The sequence below is a fragment of the Borostomias antarcticus genome (genome assembly GCF_949987555.1).
Source record: "Borostomias antarcticus genome assembly, chromosome: 16".
In the NCBI taxonomy this organism is placed as follows: domain Eukaryota; kingdom Metazoa; phylum Chordata; class Actinopteri; order Stomiiformes; family Stomiidae; genus Borostomias; species Borostomias antarcticus.
Genome location: NC_140249.1, coordinates 23734181 through 23749968, shown reverse-complemented (window position 1 = coordinate 23749968; position 15788 = coordinate 23734181). Strand labels below are relative to the sequence as shown.

Below are 15788 nucleotides of genomic sequence, written 5' to 3'. Positions count from 1 at the left end.
GTTGAGAAGAGGAGAGAGGGATTGAGGAGAGGAGAGGGGTTGAGGAGAGGAGAGAGGGATTGAGGAGAGGAGAGAGGGGTTGAGAAGAGGAGAGAGGGATTGGGAGAGGAGAGAGGGGTTGAGGAGAGGAGAGGTGGGTTGAGGAGAGAGGGGTTGAGGAGAAGAGAGGGGTTGAGGAGAGGAGAGAGGGGTTGAGGAGAGGAGAGAGGGGTTGAGGAGAGGAGAGAGGGATTGAGTAGAGAAGAGAGGGATTGAGGAGAGGAGAGAGGGGTTGAGAAGAGGAGAGAGGGATTGGGAGAGGAGAGAGGGGTTGAGGAGAGGAGAGAGGGGTTGAGGAGAGGAGAGGTGGGTTGAGGAGAGGAGAGGTGGGTTGAGGAGAGAGGGGTTGAGGAGAAGAGAGGGGTTGAGGAGAGGAGAGAGGGGTTGAGGAGAGGAGAGAGGGGTTGAGGAGAGGAGAGAGGGATTGAGTAGAGAAGAGAGGGGTTGAGGAGAGGAGAGAGGGGTTGAGGAGAGGAGAGAGGGGTTGAGGAGAGGAGAGAGGGATTGAGGAGAAGAGAGGGGTTGAGGAAAGGAGAGAGGGATTGAGTAGAGAAGAGAGGGCTTGAGGAGAGGAGAGGGCTTGAGGAGAGGAGAGGGGTTGAGGAGAGGAGAGAGGGATTGAGGAGAGAAGAGAGGAGTTGAGGAGAGGAGAGAGGGGTTGAGGAGAGGAGAGAGGGCTTGAGGAGAAAAGAGGGGTTGAGGAAAGGAGAGAGGGATTGAGTAGAGAAGAGAGGGATTGAGGAGAGGAGAGAGGGGTTGAGAAGAGGAGAGAGGGATTGGGAGAGGAGAGAGGGGTTGAGGAGAGGAGAGGTGGGTTGAGGAGAGAGGGGTTGAGGAGAAGAGAGGGGTTGAGGCGAGGAGAGAGGGGTTGAGGAGAGGAGAGGGGTTGAGGAGAGGAGAGAGGGATTGAGTAGAGAAGAGAGGGATTGAGGAGAGGAGAGAGGGGTTGAGAAGAGGAGAGAGGGATTGGGAGAGGAGAGAGGGGTTGAGGAGAGGAGAGGTGGGTTGAGGAGAGAGGGGTTGAGGAGAAGAGAGGGGTTGAGGAGAGGAGAGAGGGGTTGAGGAGAGGAGAGAGGGGTTGAGGAGAGGAGAGAGGGATTGAGGAGAAGAGAGGGGTTGAGGAAAGGAGAGAGGGATTGAGTAGAGAAGAGAGGGATTGAGGAGAAGAGAGGGGTTGAGGAAAGGAGAGAGGGATTGAGTAGAGAAGAGAGGGGTTGAGGAAAGGAGAGAGGGATTGAGTAGAGAAGAGAGGGGTTGAGGAGAGGAGAGGAGGGTTGAGGAGAGGAGAGAGGGGTTGAGGAGAGGAGAGGAGAGGGGGTTGAGTAGAGAAGAGAGGGATTGAGGAGAAGAGAGGGGTTGGGGAGAGGAGAGAGGGATTGAGTAGAGAAGAGAGGGGTTGAGGAGAGGAGAGGGGGGTTGAGATGTGTACCTGCTGGGGGGGCCCAGGAGCCACCTGGGAGCCGGGGGTTGTGGGAAGAGCAGAGCTGGGCTGGACTGGAACCTGCTGCTGCTGCTGCTGTAATTGCTCAGTCTGGCTTTGAGGGTAGGAGGCCTGTTGCTGATTGGGCAGAGAGCTGTATGACATCACCGTCTGGGCGGGCTGAGACTCTGGGACGATGGTGGAACCCTGTGGTCTGTCTGTTGTCTTCTGATGATGCTGCTGGTCCACGTCAGGCTCCTCTGACTCTGTCTGGACCCCTGGCTGGACCGCTGGCTGGCCCTGGACCCCTGGCTGGCCCTGGAGCCCTGGCTGGCCCTGGAGCCCTGGCTGGACCGCTGGCTGGCCCTGGAGCCCTGGCTGGCCCTGGAAGCCTGGCTGGCCCTGGAGACCTGGGTGGACCTCTGGCTGGCCCTGGAACCCTGGCTGGCCCTGGAACCCTGGCAGGCCCTGGAACCCTGGCAGGCCCTGGAGACCTGGCTGGACCTCTGGTTGGCCCTGGAGCCCTGGTTGAACTCCGGGCTGGCCCTGGAGACCTGGTTGAACTCCTGGCTGGCCCTGGAGACCTGGTTGAACCCCTGGCTGGCCCTGGAGACCTGGTTGAACCCCTGGCTGGCCCTGGAGACCTGGTTGAACCCCTGGCTGGCCCTGGAGACCTGGTTGAACCCCTGTCTGGCCCTGGAGACCTGGCTGGCCCTGGAGACCTGGTTGAACCCCTGTCTGGCCCTGGAGACCTGTCTGGTCCTGGACAGGGGCTGGGGCCGGGACCTGGCCTGTGGACTGGGGAACGTAGTGAAGCCCCTGAGCTTGCTGGGCTGGAGGTTGCAGGTTGGGTTGGGGGCTGGTATATGACTGTTGCAGAGCCTGGGGGGAAGGTTGAGGGGGTTCTGTGCTGGGTTGTTGCCCAGGAGCCGATTGTTGTTGCCCCTGCGAGGGTAACTGTCCCTGCTGCTCCATCTCCAACCTCCTCTTCTCCTGCCCCTCCCGGACCTGCCATCCAAGTCAGGGAAACTATTAGTCGCCTCAGAGGCAGATTAGAAAGCACAACAGTAGAACGACCTCCTCCTCACAAGAACCTACATACGTATTAGACCATTAGACATGAGGTTGACATGGTACAGACCTGCTGTCTCTGCTCTCTCTTGCGGTTGATGAGGGACACCCTGTCCTTGATCGCCTTGGCCATGGTCTTGTGGTCTCCCTCACAAACGTAGCCAGAGTCCACCTGAGACACACAGAGAACACCCACCATGTTAGAGCTGGAGGGGAAAATATTAGGGTGCGTGTCCACCGGCAAGCTGTATTTTAGATCTGGCGCTGTTTTCTCGTTGTTTACAATCAGTAATGAGCTCTAGGGCGCTATAAAGACGAGAGCTGTGTTCCAAGCGCTTTTTAGCGCTATAGCGCCGTGAGCTCTAGACTTTTTTGGCAGTTGAAAAAAGTGTAACTTCTTGGGCTAGAGCGCAGGTTGTAAAAGGCTGTTCTGATGACGACAGCGGTCGACAGCGGTCAGATGTGATGTCACAGGCTCGCAGCCTATATAAACCTGCTACCTGTCATTTGAAACTTTGAAGTTGCCTGATAAAGACCTAAGGGTGGAAACGGTGCTTTTTATTTCCCCAATAAAGTGAACCGGGAGATATCAGTGTGCAGATCTCTCCTCCCTCCATACTTCATACTCATTGGCCAGTGGTTTTCTGCCTAGCGACTGCCAGACTGACTCCCAGTATTTCACGTGTGAATGTGATTCAGTTCAAAGACTTAACCAGAAGGCTTCAGTTCAAAGACTTGACCAGAAGGCCGAGGTTCTTCACCCACCATTTCCTGTGCCACGTCCTCCGGCACGTCTTTGCTGAGATCGAAGGAGAACTCGATGGCCTCGTTGTCTTTGTACTTCCCCTTCAGTTTCTTTGAATCCTCTATCCTCAGCCAAAGCTTTATGGCCTCCATCTCCCCGTCTTCCTCCTCTGCCAGCTCCACGCGCACGCCTGTCTCCTCCTGGAAGAAGGCGTGGTTCAGCAGGTCCTTGATTAAATACCTGGGGGGTGGGGGAGACAGAGGGAGAGGGGTGTGAGTGAGGCAAAAGATAAAAAGTCAAGCAGGATCTGCTGCCACTGGGGGCGATAGGTCTGTTGAGTTTTGTAAGCGTGATGCCGACCTCTCATCCTTGTTCTGGCGAATGCAGCCCTCGATGATCTCCTTCACCTCAGGGATGGCCACCTTGTCGAAGCTGCCTGGCTTCACCCCCTACAGGACACACAGAGCCCAGGATGAGTGTTGGAACCAGCCTCATCATGAGGGGGGGGGGGGTTAGGTCCATGTCAGTTAGTAAAGGGGTCTAGATGTCACGCGTGGGAGTTGCTGCTGTCTTATAGGAGCATCAGAATGAGGGGGAGGGAGGGAAGGAGAGTTTTGGGCCCCAGGGTGGAGCGATGGGCTGGACTGATGTCAGCAGGACCCTGCCTGGCGTTACAGACATGTGGAGGACTGGAGGACCTCCTAGGACAATCTACAGGGCATCTTTAATATGTTACAGCCTTATTCCAAAATGGATTAAATTCTCTTTTTTACCCTCATCAATCTACACACAATACCCCATAATGACAGTGAAAAGTTTTTTGGGAAATGTTTGCAAATGTACTAAAAATAACCCTTTGATATATCACAAGTACATATGAACGCGCATCCTTAACTCGGTACTTTATTAAAGCACCTTTGGCAGCAATTACAGCCACAAGTCTGTAAGGTAGATGTAACACTACAAGCTTGGCACAGCTATTTTTGGTCAGTCTCTCCTGTTCTTCTCCTCTCAAGATCCATCAAGTTGGAAGGGGAGCGTTGGTGCTTTGGCAAACTCCAATGGCCACTCTACCATAAAGGCCTGATTGGTGGAGTGCTGCCTGGATGGTTGATCTTCTGGAAGGTTCTCCCATATCCCAGAGGATACGCTGAAGCTCTGTCAGAGTGACCCTCGGGTTCCTGCTCACTTCCCTGATCACGCCCGTCTTCCCCGATTGCTCAGTTTGGTGGGCGGCCAGGTCTACAGGTCTAGGAAGAGTCTTAGTGGTTCCAAACTTCTTCCATTCACGAATGATGGTGGCCACTGTGCTCTTTGGGACTTGTAAAGCTGCAGACATGTTTCTGTACCCTTCTCCATATCTATGCTTTGACACAATCCTGTTTCTGAGGTCTGCAGATAGTTCCTTTGACCCCATGGCTTGGAGTTTGCTCTGACATGCACTGTCGACTGTGGGACCTTATATAGGCAGCAGTTCACCAATCATGTCCAAACATCTCAAGCAGGATCATTGGGAAAAAATGCTCCTCATCTCACTTTTTATATCATATCAAAGGGTGTGCACACTTGTGAACATATTATATTTTACATTTGGATTTTTAATAAATTAGCACAAATGTCTAAAAACCTGTTTTTACTTTTTTCACTTTCGCTATTTTGTGTAGAATTTTGAGACAAAAAAGGAACTCAATCTATTGTAGAATAAGTCTGTAACATAATAAAAGGGGGAGAGGGTGAAAGGGTCCTGTGCACTTTCTGGCTTGACTGTACAGAATGACATCAGACCTCACCACTATGATAGTGTAGGGTTATATACTGTACATTAAGCTATGCTAGTGTAGGGTTCTATACATTAAGCTATGCTAGTGTAGGGTTCTATACATTAAGCTATGTTAGTGTAGGGTTCTCTACATTAAGCTATGATGGTGTAGGGTTCTATACATTAAGCTATGATAGTGTAGGGTTCTCTACATTAAGATATGATAGTGTAGGGCTATGATGGTGTAGGGTTCTCTAGATTAAGCTTTGCTAACCAACTTGATACCGTTCTGAGTGAGAGTTCTCTCTGAGCGAGTACAGTAGTGGTTACTGGGGGGGCCAGTTGCTAATCTAGGGGGCTTAATGTTTATCTGAGGGCCTGAGGAGAACGTCCAGTCTGCTCTGCCTCTAACGGCGCAGACGGACACGCACCACACACTGCATCTCCCTGCACGGTTAATGATCAGCTGGGGATTCTGCTACGTGGAATATTTTCCAGATTTGCACACACACCCTAACCCTGGGTGTGTTAGGGTAACAGGGTTTGTGTGTGTGTGTGTGTGTGTGCGCGCATGTGAAATAGATACAGAGTTAATGAGTGTGGCAGTTGCTGCTGTTTCTCTGGATCCAGGCCAAGGCTCAGTTATCAGCCAGCAGGACTGAGACACACCTCCTAATCAACCACACTCCTCATGACAGACGTGCTAAACACACACTGTAAATCACTGAGAGAGACAGAGAGACAGTGAGAGAGACAGACAGAGACAGAGAGAGACAGGGAGAGAGAGAGAGAGGCAGGTCTGCAAGAGTCTACTTACTGGACGGAGGTATTTGTAACTATAATTGCAATGAAGTACCTACCTCCCTATATTCAGTCTATAGTCTACAAGACAGAGTCAGTCTATAGTCAGTGTTCCCCATATAATTGTACAGGCCTAACAAGCAGCCAAGTAATCGAGAATTAACGCAAAAAATATCAGACTTGTAGATCACTAATGTTCCAACTAAGTGAATGGAGTTTAACAAAGCAGAAAATAGCATCACGGCTAGCGGACATTTTCTGACTGGGAGTGAGAGATGAAAACAAAAATATTTTCGGTTCATTATGAGACTGTGGCAGGACATGCATAACATAACAGGTTTATAGTCTACATAACAGGTTTATAGTCGGTCTTCTAGTAATTAACTAGCTATGTGTTGTAGAGTTCTAAATAGTGTTGGCATTCAAGTTAGCCAACTAGCCAAGATAGAAGCCAACTAGCTAATCCAGCAGAAATCGGTGCATACAACGCCAGAATGAAGGAAATGAAGTGTTTAATGCTCAAAATTCCCTGGGAGGATCCCAAGTCAGTCTATAGGCCAGTTTGTAGTCTACAGAACAGTCAGTCTAGTCTACAAGACTGAGTCAGTCTATAGTCAACAGGAAGTCAGAGTCAGGAGGAGGGAAGACAGGCTGATTGAGACACAGGAAGGGAATGACTAGGGAGAAGGATTGCAGGGAATATGTGATGGTGTGAGGGAGAGGAGTAGGAGGAGTAGAGGGGTGAGGAGAAGGAGAGGGGTGAGGAGAAGGAGAGGGGTGAGGAGAAGGAGAGGGAAGATGAGTAGAGGTGAGAGGCAAGAGGGAGGGGTGAGGAGAAGGGTTGGGTAACATGCATGCTCCAGTGGCAGCAATACATATCCTGGACTCGATCATGGGGAGCCGAGGTTGGTCAGTAACTATCCCTCAAACACATCATTGTACCCTTTATGTGAGAGTAGGCTGGCCCTCAACTTTTACTGGTACCTTTTCATTTATAAGGACATACTGAAACAGCTCCATCATATTTATGCTCATACCTTACCCGGCAGGACAGGCTACGTTCTCAAAACAGTGTCCTGCTGACTGTACTAAAAACTCGGAGTTTGGCAAAAAAAAAACTTCGTTGTCTGTTCCTCTGGCCTGGAATGAGTTCAAAGACCTCGTTTCAAAGGAACTGCAGGAGCTCGTCTCACTAAAACGATTTTTAAAGCTTTTAAAAGTCATGGAGAAAAATGAAATGCGGGCCTGTAAATGTGATTTTGACCCATAAGTGGTAACATTGCTAGAAATAATCTTGCCTGCCTTCAATGTGTAACTTGATGTGGCTTTTCTTTTTTAATATTTAATTGTTAGATGCCCAATCTGTACTAATGCAATGTATAATGTAATTATGCGTGTCTGTGACTTTGTGCTGTTTTCTTGGCCAGGTCTCTCTTGCAAGAGATTTTTAATCTTAAAACTAACCTGGTTGAATAAATAAAAAGAAAGAAAAAAAAAAAGAAAAAACTAAAGGGTGAGTGAGAGGGGGCTGTTAGTACAGGAAGAACCAGTTGTGGAGGAAGGAAAAGGCAGAGAGGGGCAGCAGGGAGGAGGAGGAGGGGGGGGGGGGCAGGAGCCGGGGCAGGGGCAAAGGTGTATTTCTGATCCGAGCTTCGGCGGGGACATTTAATGCAAACGTGCGTGGCGTGCCAGTAGAATTTTTTTTTTTCACTATATAAAACAAAAAAACATACATCCCTTATGTCCAGTACTGAATAAAATGCACTTTCAACCATTACGAGACACGATTTTCCCGTATTTATGTGTTGACAGAGGCTGAGCTTTGTAGCCGCGCAAACAAATTCAACCAGATACCACAGCCAGCCTTAGCGTTAGCAATAAACGGCAAACCAATCATATTAGCGATATCGGGCTAGAGAGGCGGGACCAGTTGAGAAGGAGATCTGCTAAGCGTTTGTGTACCAAATTATTGCTGGCGACAATTCGGTAGTCAAATATTGCTGGGGACATGTCCCCAGTGTCTCCCCAGGGGAGAGGAAGCAGGGAGAGGGGGAGGAGGGGGGAGGAGAAGCAGGGAGAGGGGGAGGGAGGGGTGAGGAGAGGCAGGGAGACTTACGCTCGTCACTCTGCGGTAGATCTGTGCTGCGTTCTGGCACTCGGAGTACGGGTACTCGGAGGTAGCCATCTCCAGCATGCACATTCCAAAGGCATACACATCCACTGACTCGTCGTACTTCTCCTCATACATCTCAGGCGCCATGAACTCAGGGGTACCTTAAATCAAAACAACCATTCAGAACGGTGCTCTCTGTCTGAAGGGAGTGGGCCTCTCACACCCAAACACACCTCTCCCCTGTGCCCAGGGGAGGAGTGAGGAGGGACCAGTCCCCCGCTGTTGTCCCCCGGACGAGCAGAACCCTGCGAGGTGAGAGTAGACAGAGAGAGAGAGAGAGAGAGAGAGAAGGGGGGAGGAGAGCAAAAAAGGGAAAGAAAAGAAAAAGAGGGAGGGGGGGAGCTGGGCTCAGTTAGGCTGCAGTGAAAGAGGCCGAGGTTTCTCTGTGTAAGACCGTGTGGTTTGGGGAGTAACGGGGTCTACACAAGGAAGCTGGTGTACAGAACACACTGTGCCCGGCTCGACAGGAGTGTTAGACAAACCCCCCCCCCCCCACCAGTCCAATCTACAGAGAGGCACTGGCGCACAATACCACGGTGGTCAAGTCATACCCGGTTAGTTGGTGGAGCCGAACGCCAATGATCAGCAGACAATGGACTAGCTATGGAAACAACTTGCATCACCTTTCCTTACAACCAAGCACTCAAACAACCTTTTTTTAAGTAAAAACTTACCTTTGTGAAGTCTGACTTACCTTCCCCCACCCCCCCACACCCCCACGCCCCCTAAAAGAAAGCCCGTTATGGTCAGAACTGAGCGAAAGCAGATCCCATAGCTAGTTATTCACCAGTGTGTCCCTGTACACCGAGCTCTGATGGACTATAGCACATATACTCTGCTCTCAAGCGCAGGTCTTACACAGAAAAACTCTAATGGTTTTATTTGAATGAATTGTTTTTGTAATGAGGTGCGTGTCACAGCACTCACTTACCAGGCCCATAATAGTGCATACTTACTCACTGACCAGCAGTACCCTATTCATTCCTTACAGCAGAATGGGGCACAGCTAGAGCCTACAGTCTAAAAACATACCCGAGAATGTGAAAGGAACAAGAAGAAGAAAATAAAAGTCTGGTGGAGAGGGAGAGGAGGGGGGGGGAGGAGCTTCCCAGACAGAGAAAGAAGCAAATGTTTTATTCTCTGTTGTCCTGGAATATTTTAAAAGACAAGACACACACTGACAAAAACCTGTTGGGGGGCAAAACCCTTCAAAAAAGAGAAAGAGGGTAAACGTTATTGGCATCACGGGCAAACAGACCACATATTTCCAAACCACAGGGCCACAGAGCCGTGAGACGGGGAGGCCGAGCCCATACCTGGGGAGGCCGAGCCCATACCTGGGGAGGCCGTGCCCATACCTGGGGAGGCCGAGCCCATACCTGAAGCCCTGGACAGAGGACATGGGAACGATTTGAGGCGCTACTTACATTCAGTAGGTGCCTGAAATAATGAGCTTTTCCCTTTGAAGAGAAAGTGTAAAATGGCTGGATTGTGTCACTGCTAAGTAAAGGTGTGGGGCTGGGTGAGCACAGAGAGGGTTTGTGGTTCTCTATGGAGCACGCCCACACAGCCTCTGGTCTGAGCTGTGGTTTGAGAGAGGGTTTGTGGTTCTCTATGGAGCACGCCCACACAGCCTCTGGTCTGAGCTGTGGTTTGAGAGAGGGTTTGTGGTTCTCTATGGAGCACGCCCACACAGCCTCTGGTCTGAGCTGTGGTTTGAGAGAGGGTTTGTGGTTCTCTATGGAGCACGCCCACTCAGCCTCTGGTCTGAGCTGTGGTTTGAGAGAGAGCTGAAACATTGTGGTCTGTTTTCGAACCACACTGTCGTAAAGGGAAATAAAATAAAAACAACAAAAAAGACAAAGAAATAATAACTTCCCCCCCCCCCCCCCCTCCCCGACATGATCAACCGTAACCTCGGCTATAACCACAGTATAACAACCTTAGTCCCAAATTGAACTCTGAGAACAGCAGAAGGAAGCAGTGGCTTCTGGGTAGTACCTATGACACTCTTGGCGAAGGAAGCCCTCTTGAGCGTGGCCAATCCCAGGTCTCCTATCTTCACGGAGCCGGTGGGGCCGGTGATGAAGATGTTGTCGCACTTCAGGTCCCGGTGGATGATGGGCGGAGCTCTGGTGTGCAGGAAGTGGAGCCCCTTCAGGATCTGTCTGCACCAGCTCCGCAGAACCTTGATCTTCATCACCTTGAACCGCTTCAGGTACCTACAGGAGAGGGGAGGAGGGTCAAGGGTCACTGATTGTACAGTATGTGTGTTTATGAGTTCAGAGCAGGGGCGGGGGTCCTGTGGGGGGACATGTCCCCCCCCCCCCAATATTTGAGATCATTAAAATTGTCCCCCCCAATATTTGAGATCATTAAAATTGTCCCTCCCAATATTTGAGATCATTAAAATTGTCCCCCCCAATATTTGAGATCATTAAAATTGTCCCTCCCAATATTTGAGATCATTAAAATTGTCCCTCCCCAATATTTAGATTGGGGTAGTGGCATTCAAATGACCATACAGCCGCGTAGGAAGATGTCCCACCCAAAAATACTCTTGCAAAATTTTAATGTAAATGTCCCCCCCAAAGTTGGGTAAAGATCTCCGTCACTGGATCAGAGTGTGTGTGTTTATAAGTGGTGATCTGAGCATGTTGGAGTTGTGATCGGAGTGTGTGTTTACGAGTGGTGATCGGAGTGTGTGTTTACGAGTGGTGATCGGAGTGTGTGTTTACGAGTGGTGATCGGAGTGTGTGTTTACGAGTGGTGATCCCAGTGTGTGTTTACGAGTGGTGATCGGAGTGTGTGTTTACGAGTGGTGATCGGAGTGTGTGTTTACGAGTGGTGATCGGAGTGTGTGTTTACGAGTGGTGATCCCAGTGTGTGTTTACGAGTGGTGATCGGAGTGTGTTTACGAGTGGTGATCGGAGTGTGTGTTCACGAGTGGTGATCGGAGTGTGTGTTTACGAGCGGTGATCGGAGTGTGTGTTTACGAGTGGTGATCCCAGTGTGTTTTGTTGTGATCAGAGTGTGTGTTTACGAGTTGTTATCCGTGTGTGACTCACGTCTTGAGAGTACCAGAGGTCATGAGCTCAGTGACCAGGACGATGCACTTCCTGCCTTTGGAGGGGGCCTCCCAGGAGTCGTAGAAGCGGACGATGTTGGGGTGCTGCAGCCCCTTCAGCATCCCGGCCTCCTCCTTGAACCGCTGGCGCTCCGACTTGGACAGCTTCCGGTCCTGCAGGGACATCAGACAACGCGCAGTATTTCACATTAACCCTTTCGATACGACCACGTCACCGGCAACATTTAAAAAATATCTAACAAATATTTAATAATATGAAAAAAAAAATCTAACAAATCAAAAAAATTCCTCACTCCAACACTTGCTGAAAGCTGAGAAACTGCGCTTTCTAGTATTATAGGGAAAATCCAATTAATATTCGAAATGTTGTCACTGTATTTTCAGGGTTAACAATCATAGTAGTGCCCCATTAATGTATACAGGTCAAAGACATGAGGTGAAAGGTGAAAGAGCTGAGCGCACATCCAACCTTAGTAGGCCAGGTGCTGGATCCTGGAGTACATACGTGAGAAGAGAGGAGAGATCTGCACACTGATATCTCCCGGTTCACTGAAAATACGCAACGTCTCTAAGACCTAAGGGTGGAAACGTTGCGTTTTTTCAATTCAGTGAACCGGGAGATATCATTGTGTGGATCTTTCCTATCTCCTTTCAAAGACACGTTTCCCGATTTTGTTATTTTCATTCTTTAAAAGTCACCAAAATACAGGAAACTAACTCTCTGAAACTTTTTTTTCCCCCCGCTTTTTTCCCCCGCTTTGGTATAGAAACCCTCCCTATTTTGGCGGTCTTGAGCTTGGCACCACCACACCAAGAGATCAATACCACAGGAAACACTTGAGTAGATGAAAAATTGGTTGATGTGCCCTTGAGCAAGGCACTTAACCCCTAATGCTCCTGTAAATCACTCTGGATAAGAGAACCTGCTGAATGCAAAAGTTTAAAAGAAACTCTGGGGGCCTTTAGGAAGTAGCCCTGATCATACCCCTATGAATACAGCATGTACATTTAAAGGAGCTTGGTGGTGTTGTAGAGTTCATATGAGGGAACGGGAGATGAGAGAAGGAGGAGGGGAACTGGGAACCAAGAAGAGAGGAAACTTTCCATTGACCGCCACCCGGGACTCTGAAACAATAAGGCAATGAAACAGCCCACTGCACAGGCTTTTAACCCTAACCATGCTACGCTAACCCAAAACCTTTTAACCCTAACCATGCTAAGCTAACCCTAAACCTTTTAACCCTAACCATGCTAAGCTAACCCTAACCCTTTTAACCCTAACCATGCTAAGCTAACCTTAAACCTTTTAACCCTAACCATGCTAAGCTAACCCTAAACCTTTTAACCCTAACCATGCTAAGCTAACCCTAAACCTTTTAACCCTAACCATGCTAAGCTAACCCTAAACCTTTTAACCCTAACCATGCTAAGCTAACCCTAAACCTTTTAACCCTAACCATGCTAAGCTAACCCTAAACCTTTTAACCCTAACCATGCTAAGCTAACCCTAAACCTTTTAACCCTAACCATGCTAAGCTAACCTTAAACCTTTTAACCCTAACCATGCTAAGCTAACCCTAAACCCTTTAACCAAAACTGTGCTATGCTAACTCTCATCCTAACAGTGCTATGCTAACTCTAACCCTTTCAACTAAAACCGTACTATGCTAAACCCAACCCTTTGCACTAGACAGGCTTTTACCTAGAACTGTGTTATGCGTGCTCTCTCTGGCATGCTCTGGTGCATTTGTTTGGGTGATGAGTTGGGTGTGTGTGTGTGGTGAGAGGGGGTGGGGTGAGAGAGGGGGTGGGGTGAGAGAAGAGGGGAGGCAGAGGGGTTGGAGAGAGAGACCAGCGCGGGAGGGGTGAGGAGTGACATGGATCCAGGATTTAAATGCTGGAGGGAGAGAGAGAGGAGAAAGGGGGAGGAGGTTTGACTGCGGTGCACTTTGACCAACTGACCTAGTTTCAGAGTGGCTGCTAGCCAGGCCTAGTTTCGGCATGGCTGCTAGCCTAGCCAGGTTTGGTTTCACAGTGGCTGCTAAGGCTAGTTTCACAGTGGCTGCTAGGCTAATTTCAGAGTGGCTGCTAAGGCTAGTCTCACAGTGGCAGCTGGGCCTGGTTTCATAGTGCCTGCTAGGCTGATTACTCCCCTTCCTCTTTCTGCGGAGCATGTGGAAACAGTCACACATCTGTGACAGGACAGACAGCATTCTACTGCAGCAGCCCCACAGGCGAGAGAGGGCGGGAGGGCAGGAGGGAGGGAGGGAGTCACAAGAGCAGTCACCCTTTGTCCTGAGGTAGGGTAATATGGTGAGACATGTCACTCCAAATTGCCCTTTGAAAAGCTCGCTGGCATTCGGACCATAACTACTCAAATCCAATCCTTTCAGAGAATTCAGAGCGGCGCCAAGTGTGGAAGTGCAGGCTGGGATTGGCTTGTTGTGCGTCTGGATACCTGATCCCTAATGTGAGGTCGGACTGTGTACTGACCACGCAACTACATACTGAGCAGGCCGAGGCCCTCAGGAAGAACGAGGAGAGGGGGGGAGGAGAAGAGGAAAAGAAAGAATGGAAATGAGAGGGGAAGAGGAGGTAAGGAAAGATGAGATGTGGGGGTGGAGAGGAGAGAGGGGAGTGGAGAAGAAACGAGGAGGAGGAGAGGGGTGGAGAGAGAGGCCTACATCAGTCGATCACCACCTTTGAGCTCACAGAGAGCATCGTCCCAAAGGCTCAAACTCTCTCACACGCGCACGCACACGCACACACACACACACACACACACACACACACACACACACAGAGCCTCAGGCCTACATCAACATACAACACGCCCATGTCATGTCAAGTGACAGGCTTGTGATAGCGATACATACGTCAAAGACAGAGTTTGAACCAACCACTGACAGCTCATTTGAAAGCCCAGCTGAACAGAGCAGGCACAGGAAGGAGGAGGAAGGCCTGGTCTCATAGCTCCTCCGTGAATCACAGCTCAGCTCCTCTGAGATGAGCTCTCTCTGTGAGGGACTCAGATCCAGAATAGCCTGGCTGCTCCCACCTGTCTGGTATCTAAGTAGGTATCTCTGGTGAGCACCCACCTGTCTGGTAACTAAGTAGGTATCTCTGGTGAGCACCCACCTGTCTGGTAACTAAGTAGGTATCTCTGGTGAGCACCCACCTGTCTGGTATCTAAGTAGGTATCTCTGGTGAGCAGGGCTGCAACAACAACTCAATGAAATTGGATTATAAACAACAGATTTCATTATAGATTTGTTGGGTCTATGTTTGTTATATTTTCAATACTCATTTACCACATTATCGATAGCTACCAGCTGCACTTTCTTACCGTCTTCTCTCCTACGGTCAGCTGACACACACACACACACACACACACACACACACACACACACACACACACACACACACACACACACACACACACACACACACACACACACACACACACACACACACACACACACACACACACACACACACACACACACACACACACACACACACACACACACACGCCTCCTCTCACTCACTGCAGTCAAGCCTCGTCTCATTCGTGTTGGCATAGAACCTATATTCCAGACGATAGCTAGTAACTAGCAATCACATGATCTCACAGCGCCAGCTTGGCAGCCAGCTTCCACATGATCTGTTAGCTAAGCCTGGCACACACCTCCCCAGTCCCCATAGCAACTCACTGAGCTCAATGTCATCCGAATGTCATCCTTTCTACAGGTGGGCATTTGGTGGTAAGATGATCAGGTTAAAACCCGTGATCAAAACAGCAGTAGTCAGTTTGGGGGACTTGAACCAACGTGTCTGGCCTCCCATTAATGTAAGCCATAAAAACACATACTGTAGGCTACGGATAAGAGTGGATATAGATGACTACCATCTGCATCTGACCTCTGTCTTTAACGAGGGGGGATTGTTGGGCCTAGTCTGTGCTGGGCAGCCCAACCACGCACGGATGAGACTGGAGGAAGCTTCTCCAGAGCTGCTGTAGATCCCCTCCAAAGCCTGAACAGGCCGACCAGGGAGGAGCACATACTGGAGCCAGGCAACGCTGTCATAAATAACCCATGTAGCCTTGACTATAAATAGTGGGAGGGAGAGAGAGAGGGAGGGAGGAGGGAGAGAGGGAGGGAGGAGGAGGGAGAGAGAGAGAGAGAGGGAGAGAGAGAGAGGGAGAGAGAGAGCGAGAGAGAGAGAGAGAGAGAGGAGGAGGGAGAGAGAGAGAGAGAGAGGGAGGGAGGAGGAGGAAAAGAGAGTGTGAGAGAGAGACAGAGAGACGGAGTGCGAGAGAGAGCAAGAGAGAGAGAGAGAGAGAGAGAGAGAGGAGGAGGAGGGGGAGAGAGAGAGAGAGAGAGAGGGAGGCAGAGAGCGAGAGGGAGGGAGGAGGGAGAGAGAGAGAGAGTGAGACAGAGAGACGGAGTGCGAGAGAGAGAGAGCGAGAGAGAGAGAGCGAGAGGGAAGAGCAGGAGATGGGAGGGTGGCTGGCTGTGTTGAGTCCCCGCTCTGGGGACGACCGTGAGGGCAGGAGGCCCAGGAGGACCAGGAGGCCCAGGGACCAGGCACTGCAGGACCAGGAGGCCCAGGGACCAGGCACTGCAGGACCAGGAGGCCCAGGGACCAGGCCCTGCAGGACCAGGAGGGAAGCCATGGAGACCCAACTCT

At 50.3% G+C, this 15788-nt stretch overlaps 1 protein-coding gene across 3 annotated transcripts in view; it reads right to left on the bottom strand.

Annotated features, from left to right (window-relative positions):
- LOC311319381 (serine/threonine-protein kinase WNK1-like) overlaps positions 1 to 15788 on the bottom strand; it is a 40531-nt gene that overhangs the window by 11970 nt on the left and 12773 nt on the right. For all 3 annotated transcript variants that reach the window (XM_084450923.1, XM_084450925.1, XM_084450924.1), the window contains exons 2-8: positions 11077 to 11249; positions 10010 to 10230; positions 7952 to 8109; positions 3636 to 3724; positions 3296 to 3515; positions 2601 to 2702; positions 1469 to 2467 (exon numbers count right to left, since the gene is read on the bottom strand). In XM_084450923.1, the coding sequence (XP_084307049.1) occupies positions 1469 to 2467; positions 2601 to 2702; positions 3296 to 3515; positions 3636 to 3724; positions 7952 to 8109; positions 10010 to 10230; positions 11077 to 11249 (1962 nt within the window). The remainder of the gene's footprint in view (positions 1 to 1468; positions 2468 to 2600; positions 2703 to 3295; positions 3516 to 3635; positions 3725 to 7951; positions 8110 to 10009; positions 10231 to 11076; positions 11250 to 15788) is intronic.